Below are 9,619 nucleotides of genomic sequence, written 5' to 3' on the forward strand. Positions count from 1 at the left end.
GAGAGCTCGGTGGCTCTCCTAGGTCCCGCGTCACAGGTGAGAGGCGCGGCAGGGCAGGGGCTGTGATTCCAGGGGCCAGGACATGTGTGGCATCTTACTTCCAAGGAAAATGCTTCTCTCTATGAAACTCTGCCCTCGTTCAAAATCTCCACTCCCCAGCCTCCACCCGCGGCTACCCAGGGCCAAGCCTGGATGGGGGCCCCTGGGCGGCGAAGGGGAGCCTGGACCCAGAAAGGGGTGCCGTGAACAGCTGCACAGGATGGGCACTGCAACCCCGTTAGATGGTGCTCCCAAAAGGATGTGCCTCTGGAGGCCTGTGGGGTCACCAGGCCTGTAGGGCCACCAGGTCTCAGGTCCCTCGGAGACGGAGGGGTTGTCAAAGGAATAGGCTTTGCCCTTTCTCCCTCTGGGGGACCCCTCAGGACTGCCCGGACCCCCCGCCTGACTTGGGTCCCACGAGGCAGTCCCAGAGTGGACACCTGGGCCAGCATGGGCAGGAGCCCGGGGCTGTCCCCCCACACCCCCACAGCCCGGCCCCAGGGTCCAGGGACCCCCCAGTCTGCCCATGGCGGGGACTACTCACAGTGGGGACTGTGCCCAGGGCTGGCTCGGGGTGTGAGGACCACGGGGCCAGTGAGCTCCCGGGGCCCATAGACCGTGTGGTAGGCTGCGAGGGCAGGCGGGTCAGCGTGGTCAGTACGGTCAGCAAGGGTAGGGCAGGCGGCACCCCCGCGACACCCCACGGCACCCCCCGGCTCACCTATGACGGTGACGGCCGTCCCGGCCAGCAGGGTGAAGAGCGAGAAGAACAGGGCCTGGTAGGAGTCCAGGAGGTGCTGGAAGAGACCGGCCCCGTCTGCGCGGGGACACCGTCAGCAAGGCCAGGCCAGGGCCACCCCAGGCCCCCGCCAGCCCCGCCCATCTGGAGGGTGGCCTGCCAGTGTCTGCCGGCCCCAGGATGCCCAGCAGGGCCACCAGGGCAGGGGACCTGCTCAGAGTCCACCCTGCGTCCCCTCTAGGTGGGAGGTTTCCCGTGGTGACCTGGCCCAGGGCCGGCCCAGGACGCACCTCGTGGCTGAGGAGGCAGGGAGGCAAGGAGGCCAGGAGTCCAGCCTCGAGGCCCGGCCAGCTGGGGAGACCCGTGGGAAGCCGAGCCATCGTCACGCTGCCCATGACAGGCGGCTCTGGCAATGGTGTCCGGGGACAAGAGGGTCGAGGGGTTTGGGAGCCAGAAATGGCTCAGGAGGGCGGGTCCCAGGAGGGGAGGACGCTGGCCAGGGCCCCCCGGGAGGAGGACGCTGTGGCCGGAGTGGGGGCCATGGGGGGTCACAGGTGGACAAGAAGCCAGGGCCTATGGGGGCCTGTGGCCACTGCGGGGACCCAGGCCCACCAAGGGCCTCAGCGGGCCCAGGCACCTAGTGACCCCGACTCTGGATAAAACACTGGGGGGGGGGGCGCAGGGGCCGGAGTTCAGTCCTCGGTACCCAAAAAAGGTGACTGTCACCTCGAGGGACACCCTGCACTTAGGACCCTCCAAGTCTGCATCTGACCACAGGTTTCCACTGACCCCCGAGACCACGCTGGCCGTCCCTGCCCCTGCCCCCCAGGTCCCTCCCGTGACGTCCCGTCCTGACACTCACAAGGACCAGCCCCACGGCGATCCAGCACCAGGGCCACCGTCACCGGGATGGTGAGGGCCTGGTTAGTGGCAGGGCTGGAGAAGGTCAGGGCGGTGGACAGAGGGCCCTGGCTGCCCGCCCTGGGGTCCGAGACGCCGACCGTGTAGGTGATGAAACTGGGCAGCCCCAGGGACTTCTCTTTCGCGAAGGCCACCACAGCGGGGGACCCGGACCTGACCTGGGAGAGACGTCAGTCTGCAGGGACGCTCCACAGAGCCACTGGCCGGGGGACCCAGCACATGGACAGACAAACCAACCAACCAACGAGTAATACATAAAATTTTTTAAAAACTCTGCAAAACCAAGCCAGGTGCAGTGGCCCACGCCTGTCCTCCCAGCAGCTCGGGAGGCTGAGGCAGGAGGATCGCAAGGTGGAGGCCAGCCTCAGCAGCTTAGTGAGGCCCTGAGCAACTCAGCGAGACCCTGTCTCTAAATAAAATATAAAAAGGGCTGGGGACGGTCACCACCCGGGTAGTCAACGTGAAGTCCGACTGTGGTCCCTGCGTCCGCCCCGACCCCTCCGCTCACCTCCAAGCTGTCCAGGATCTCCGCGGCCCCAAAGACCTTGACCTCGCGGCTGGACAGGTGGTTGCTCAGGAGGATCTCGGTCTGGTCAGCGTAGAGCCCAGGGCTGAAGGGCACCTCGGCCCCCACCTGCTCCACAGACGTCTGGCCCCCGGCCACCGAGGCTGTGACCACCAGGGGTGTCCTCCTCGAGCTCAAGTGCCTCAGCTGCCCGTCGGTCAGCCTGTGCATGGTGACCGAGCAGAGGTACTGGCCTGCGGAGACAGGGGTGTCCTGCTTGTCCCTGTCCCCTACCTGCGCTGACACCCCACCCTGTCCCTGACTCTCCTGACCCTGCACCGTCCTGCGGGTGCGGCGGTGGCTGAAGGCCAGCCTCCTGTGGGCCCAGAAGCGACAGAGGCCTGGCCCTGGTGGCACCACACAGGACGGACTCCCAGGAGGGCCCTGGGCCAGGCTGGACAGTGGTGAGCCAGGCCATGACCACCGGGCAGCCCAAGGCGGTGGGCAGAGCCCCTCAGCCCTGGCTCACCCAGTGTGACGTCGAAGTCCGGCTCGGCCGAGAACACGTCTGTCACTGGGAGGTCGAAGACGTCTTGCTGGAACCGAAGATGGCAGCCGAGGAGGGCCTCGGGCCCCAGAGCCGGGATGGCCGCCCTCTGGGCAGCGGAGCACTCGCCTGCAGATGGGCGGAGTCAGGAGGCCTGGCCAGCGGCCACCACACCCGGCCACCCAAGGCAAGGGACAGGTGGGCCCCAGGGAGGCGAAGGTGTCGGCCAGGAGCAGAGTGTCCCCTGGGTGGGAACAGCTGGCCAGGCGCAGCTTGGAGGCAGAGCACCTGCCCAGCCGTGGGGTCCTGGGCTCTGGGTGGCCTCTGGGCTCAGGGACACCGGGAGCCACCTCCCCGCGGCATGGACCTCTCAGGTTAGAGCTTGTGTCTCCCACGGTGACGGTCACTCTGGAGGCTGTGGCCTCCTGGAAGCTGGCCTGGGCCGTGTGGACACGCCGGGCCACGACCCTCTGGGGGACACTGACCACGATCTGTGGAGGGCGAGGCAGCTGGTGAAGAGCCGCCCGCTGGCCATCCATGCTGGGCCCCCCGTGACCCCTCCTGAGCCTGCGGCCTGCGGACACCCGGCCCCAGGTGACAACAGGACCAAGGCCTGTCCACCCGGCCAGCACAGCGTACACTCAGTCCGCTGGACCTCATGACCCGGCCTGCGCCCCTCTCGACCTCATGGCACCTGTGACACCCAGATGACACACCAGTCAGGAGCTCCTGACCTGACCTCGCAGCCAAGAGGACCCACTTTAGTCTCCTGTCCTTTACTCGGAGTCATCAACCCCCACTGCAGGCCACAGGCAGAGGCCACACTGACCCCAGAGCCCAGGCACTGCCTCCTTCCAGGTCCCCAGGGGCCAGCTGGACAGGGCTGACCACCACAGCCCCGGACAGCACTCCTGGCCCTGGCTCCGCCCCAGTCCGTGTCCCACTTGATGCCTGTGGCTGGGCCTCGTCCCCAGCCCTGCGCCCAGCCCCTGTGTCCCGCCCACCCTCGGGGACACAGGAGGCCCCAGGTTTCCTGGCAGCCCCACGTGGAGGTGCGACCCCACCTGGACCCCCTGTGACCCCCACTGTGGTGCCCACCCCCTGCCCCGGCTCCCCTCAGGAAGGGCCGTGGGCGCCTGGTCAGCCACGTGGACAGGGTCACCCCAGCCCTGCTCCCTGAGGCCACCTGCGCTCAGCCGCGGGACCAGCTGCCCAGACCTCACGCCTCCAGGATCTGACCAGAGACCGGCCAGGCCCAGGAAGTGCAGCCCTCCTTCCAGCAGCCACCCAGGGCCCTGCGCCCCGGGACCTGCCTGCTGGGCCCTTCCAGGAGGCAGGACACGCCCAGTCCTTGGCCACCCAGGCGTGGCACTAATGTGCCACCGGGGTCCACGCTGACCTGTCCTCAGCCGGACAGAAACACGGAGCCAAAGGGTTGCTGCCTCTAGAAGGCTCTGAAGGTGACCTTGTGGCTTCACTCTGTTGGTGACGTCACATCATTGAGCTTCCCTTGGTGGCCTCAGGTGGCCTCGGTGACGCAGGCGGCCTCGGTGGCCTGCGTGTCTTTCTAAGATTCCCCTGAGAGGAGCGGCCTCTGGGGAGGAGGCCCGGGGGTCTTGTCCCCCCTGAACAGCACAGCATGGTCACAGGGCACACAGTGCTTCCCTGCTGTCACCAGCCACCCAGGGACGACTCAGAGTGGACGCAGGGCCGCACAGGCCACAGGTCACACTGTGCCGGAGCACGTGAGGGACCTGACTGAGCACCTGCAGGTTTGGGGACCCAGGTCCTGGCCGACCCCTGGACACACGGTACTGGTTTAAAGGACAGGCGTTCCCAGCCACAGGCCAGGGCGCCGCTGCCCGCGGAGGGTGGGCCAGGCCCGGCGCCCACTGCCCTACCTCCTTTTAGGTCCTCAGGTGCCCGGGGACCTCGTAGTGCACCGTCACGGACCCCGCGTCCCGGGCCACGGCCACCCCCGTCTTGGGGTCGACCTGGAGGATGCTGTCGGCTGAAGAGCTCCAGGTTCCTGGGGCACCTGGGAGGAGAGGCCCCATGTCACCCGTCCCCCCCACAGAGGACCGGCCGCCCATGACCTCTTCCTGACCCCTGCCCACGAGGGGCCTTGTGGTTCAGCCTCCCTGCCCGCCTCCGTGGCCACGTCCTGGTGGCCCCTTCTGGCGCACCTGCTCTATGGACTGTGGCTGCCCAGCAGACCGTCCCCAGGGGTGCCGTCACCAGGGGAACTGTCCCCAGGGCCACCCTCCCCAGGCGCCCACTAGGGAGTGGCCCTGCTACCCAGGCAGGTACGTCTCCAAAGCCAACATGGCCTATGTGGCCCTCTGGTGGCCTTCCTGACCCCTTCAGGGCACCCCAGGGTCCCCCTCCCCCTGGCAGGCGCGGTGACCCCGAGACCGCCCTGGTTGGCTCTCTCACCCTTGGGGCCCGTGAGCGCAGTGGCCAGGCAGAGGACATCCCCGACCACCACGGTGCCGGGCATCTCTGGAGCGATGGCCGGCAGGACGGGCAGCGGCACGTAGTCGGAGAGGCCGGGGTGCTCGGGGTCCCACACGCGCAGCAGCGTCAGGCCCACGCTGACCGTGCGCAGTACGCAGGTGTTGTTGGTGGTGCCCTTGGTGACCTGCACGAAGTCCTCTCTGGGGACAGGGAGGCGCTCAGCTGGAGGGAGTCCCAGGGCCTCGCAGGCCTCCTCGCGCCTTGCAGGACAGAGGCCACAGCCCCTGGCCACCCAGGGCCAGCACCGCCACCCCACACCCAGAAGGGAAACCGCGGCCAGGAGGAGAGTGACCCCCAGAGAAGGCCTCTGCTGTNCGATCCTCCTGCCTCAGCCTCCCCAGCTGCTGGGATGACAGGTAACAGGTGAGGCCACATGCTCTGGGTCACCAACGTCCACCCCAGTTCCTCTCCCACGGGCACACCCAGCTGACCTATTGGCATCCGTGCTTAGGACGCCTGATCAATTATCGATCTGGCTTCTGTTGGTTCAGTGAGTGACAGACGGGTGCTAGGAAGTGACTCTGGTGTCATGAACCCCCAGAGACCAGGAGTGGCTTCCCTGGGCCCCTGAAGGAGGGGAATGGACGAAGGTCACATCTTTTATTTATTTATTTACCTTCGCGTGGCTTGGTGGATGGAGCCCAGGAATCATGGGCTAGGCGAGCGCTGACCCACGCCCAGCCCCGTCCAAGTTCACGAGCATCCAGCACCTAGCACTTGCTCCTGACCACACTGCCCAGGGTCCTCGACACAGGAGCTGACCACTGTGTTGCTGTCGCTGATTTTTTTGCTTTTTCTTGGTCCTGGGATCCAGCCCAGGGCCGCGTGCACTGAGCCACCCCGGTCCCCATGCCCACTCCATCTGCTAGCCAGCCTCCTGCCACAGGAGGGAGACCCAAGTTAACCAGCTGCAAGGACGAAGGCTAATTTGGGCTCACAGGTTCCTGGACTTGGTCCAGGGTCCCCAGGCCTCCTGTTTGAGCCTGCGGGACAGCACCATGGCAGAGCCCCCTTCTGTCACACCTCATGCTCCCGCCAGGGCCACTATGCCCTTTGAAAGCACATCCCCAAGGACAGTCCTCTCACTAGCACCAACTCCCAGTAGTGCCCCAGAACGGCCACCGAGCCCTTAGGACATGGGCCTCTGGGGGCTTCTAAGATCCATGCTGGCTGGGCACAGTGGTATGGCTTGTCATCCCAGCGGCTCTGGAGGCTGAGGCTGGAGGATCGCAAATTGGAGGCCAGCCTCAGCAACATCGAGGCCCTAAGCAACTCAGGGAGACCCTGTCTCTAAATAAAATCCAAAACAGGGCTGGGGATGGGACTCAGGGGTCGAGGGCCCCTGGGTTCAATTCAGACCCCGTTTTCCCGAGTCTCCGCAGCGCCTTCCTCGCTCTCAGTGAAGACTGAAACGCTCCTTTCGCTCAGTGACAGCGGCCTCCCGATGAGGCTGCTAATGAGTCCTCAGGGAAGCTGCGCGTGCTAATCACACACGGCATACAGCTTAGCGGGCGGGAGCCCGTCCCCAGCCCACGGCTGAAGCCTGGTCCCCCCCTTTCCCTCTCTCATTAACTAATAAACTGTTTGCTTTATCTGATGTCAAAACCGCCTCCTGAGAACCAGTCATTGGGAAAAACACTCAGAGACGTGTGCATCCAGCAGGCACAGCTGTGGACCTGCAGGGTCCGGAGGAGCAAGGACGGGGGGTTCACTCAGCCATGCCTTCCTGACCCTGGGCCTCAGTTTCCCCATCTATGCAATGGGAGGGTTGGACGGGGTCATGGAGTAGTAAAGTTTTACTTAGGGGGCTGGGGTGGAGGTCAGCAGTAGAGGCTCGCCTAGCACGTGTGAGGCCCTGGGTTCGATTCTCAGCACCGCGTGTAAATAAACAAGTAAGATAAAGGTTTGTGTCCATCAACAACTAAACATAAATTATTTAAAATAATTAGAATATATAAAGGCTCATCAGCAACTAACTCTATATAAAAACATCAAATAGTAGCCTCCATCAGTTTGCTCTGTGGGCGTAATAAGCTCCAGCACAGTCATGAGCAAACATATGGTGCTCAATCATTGTCAAATCTTCTACCATCCTTTCCCAGAGGGGTCCAGCACAGTCCACAAATCCATATCAATCAGGAGACGGGCATGTCGGCTCATGGCTGTCATCCCAGCAGCTCGGGAGGATGAGACAGGAGGATCAAAAGTTGGAGGCCAGCCTCAGCAACTGATTGAGGCCCTGAGCAACTCAGCGAGACCCTGTCTGTAAATAAAATGCAAAATAGGGCTGGGGACGGGGCTCCGTGGTCGAGGGCCCCTGAGTTCAATCCCTGGTGCCAATATATATATATAAATCCATGAACCAGGAAGAGATGCCAACCCACGACAGAGCCCTGACCTTGAGTCTTCACCCACCTTCAGCACCATCTACCTGTGACACTATAGCTCCTCACAGGTGGCCTCTGTCCCTCCGACCTTTGGTTCTGGATTCAGACGCATGGCTCGCGTTGTCCAGTTGAATGAAGGGCTTCACTGTGAATGAGGACAACATGCCCCTCCCGGCCTCACCCTCCAGAGGTGACCAGTGTTTCCACACATTCTCTGGCACCTTGGTCGTCACCATGGGAGACAGGAGGAGGAGGGACACATGGGCAAGGTGCTCTCAGCTGAAACTCGGCCTGAATGTCAGCTGACACCAGATATTGATTTGGGGGAGACATTTGTTACACGGCGATAGTTAACTGATACATCGAATGCTAAGCCGGGCACGTGAAGCTGTTTTAGATCTCTCTTTGGCTCTGACAAAGAAATAGCTTAAAAAAATAAACATTTGGATGGAGAGCAGATAGCGCTCAGAGGGAAACAGGAATGATCAATAAACAAATAAAAGCTCATCCTTTTTTGTACCATCAAGGAATCTAAATCACTCATAATATTCTAATTTCCATCTACCAAACCAGTAAAGATAAACACACACATATGGCGATATTGTGTGTTGGCAAGAGTGGTAGAAACAAAATCTCGTCCCCAGCTGGTGGGTGTGCAGACTGATACAATGCTTTGCAAATGTGGTAGCATCTACCAAATTGGTAATGGGCACGTGCCATGACCCAGTAATTCTACTTCTAGAGAAACTCCCGCCTCTGCACCTCTATTAGTCAGCTTTGCATTACTGTAATGGATTACCTGAGAAAATTGACTTATAAAGAAAAAAGGTTTATTTGGGCCCATGGTTCTGGAGGGCCCAGGCCAAGTTGGAATGGCTTCCTGGTTACATCATGAGTTCAAAAGCAAAGAGAGAGGATAGACAGGGTCCCACAGTCCCTTTTTAAAAAATTATGTTCTTTTAATTGTAGTTGGATGCAATACCTTTAATTAATTAATTTATTTTTATGTGGTGCTGAGGATTGAACCCAGGGCCTCACATGGGCTAGGCGAGCGCTCTACCACTGAGCCCCAGCCCCAACCCTATAAAATAACTTTATGGGAAAATTCTCTTAGAAATTATTTTCTTGCTGGGCACGGGGGGTGCACACCTGTCACCCCAGCAACTCGGGAGGCTGAGGCAGGAGGATTGAAAGCTCAGCAACTTAGCGAGGCTCTGTCTCAAAATTGAAAAAAATAAATTAAAAGGGGCTGGGGAGGTGGCCGTGACGTGAGAGCACTTTTTCTTAGGAAAATAATTTTTCTTTTTCTTTTATTTCTTGGTACCAGGGATTGAACCCAGGGGTGCTTAAGCACTGAGCCCCATCCCCAGCCCTTTTTAGATTTTATTTAGAGACAGGGTCTTGCTGAGTTGCCTCAGCGCCTCACTAAGTGGCTGAGGCTGGCTTTGAACTTGGGATCCTCCTGCCTCAGCCTCCGGGCCACTGGGATGACAGGTGAGCGTCACCTGATGAAATATTTTTTTCTTATAAAAACTTTGGGGCTGGGGCTGTGACTCAGAGGCAGAGTGCTTGCCTCACAGGTGTGAGGCCTGGCCTCGAGGCTGGGCTGCTGACCAGGCCTCCCTGCCTCCTCAGGCACGAGGCACGTCCTGGGCCGGCCCTGTGCCAGGTCACGGAGGGAACCTCCCGCCTGGAGGGGACGTGGGATGGCGAGTGCAGGCGGGTGGAGGGGCAGCCCTGCTGCCCAGGAGTCTGAGCGGGGCCCCTTCCCTGGGAGGCCCCTGTGACCCCAGCAGTTCTGCTCCCCACCCCCATCCGGGAGTGGGTAGGAGGCAGGGCTGGTCCCTCAGACCCTCCAGCCTGGCTGCTTGGCCTGGGCGCTTGCCCACTCTGACCCTCAGTCTTCTCCTCTGTGAAATGGGCCCGGGGAGGCGGTAGGGCAGCACTCAGCCCGGGGACAGACC

The 9,619-nt window shown here is 61.8% G+C and overlaps 1 protein-coding gene across 1 annotated transcript in view; it reads right to left on the minus strand.

Annotated features, from left to right (window-relative positions):
- Window positions 1-9,619, minus strand: part of LOC107150112 (nuclear pore membrane glycoprotein 210-like) — a 59,945-nt gene that overhangs the window by 848 nt on the left and 49,478 nt on the right. The window contains 6 exon segments of the mRNA XM_015495069.2: window positions 584-667; window positions 761-856; window positions 1,641-1,857; window positions 2,208-2,458; window positions 2,734-2,880; window positions 3,119-3,242. Of these exon segments, the coding sequence (XP_015350555.1) occupies window positions 584-667; window positions 761-856; window positions 1,641-1,857; window positions 2,208-2,458; window positions 2,734-2,880; window positions 3,119-3,242 (919 nt within the window).

The sequence above is a fragment of the Marmota marmota genome, unplaced genomic scaffold (genome assembly GCF_001458135.2).
Source record: "Marmota marmota marmota unplaced genomic scaffold, marMar, whole genome shotgun sequence".
NCBI classification, from domain to species: domain Eukaryota; kingdom Metazoa; phylum Chordata; class Mammalia; order Rodentia; family Sciuridae; genus Marmota; species Marmota marmota.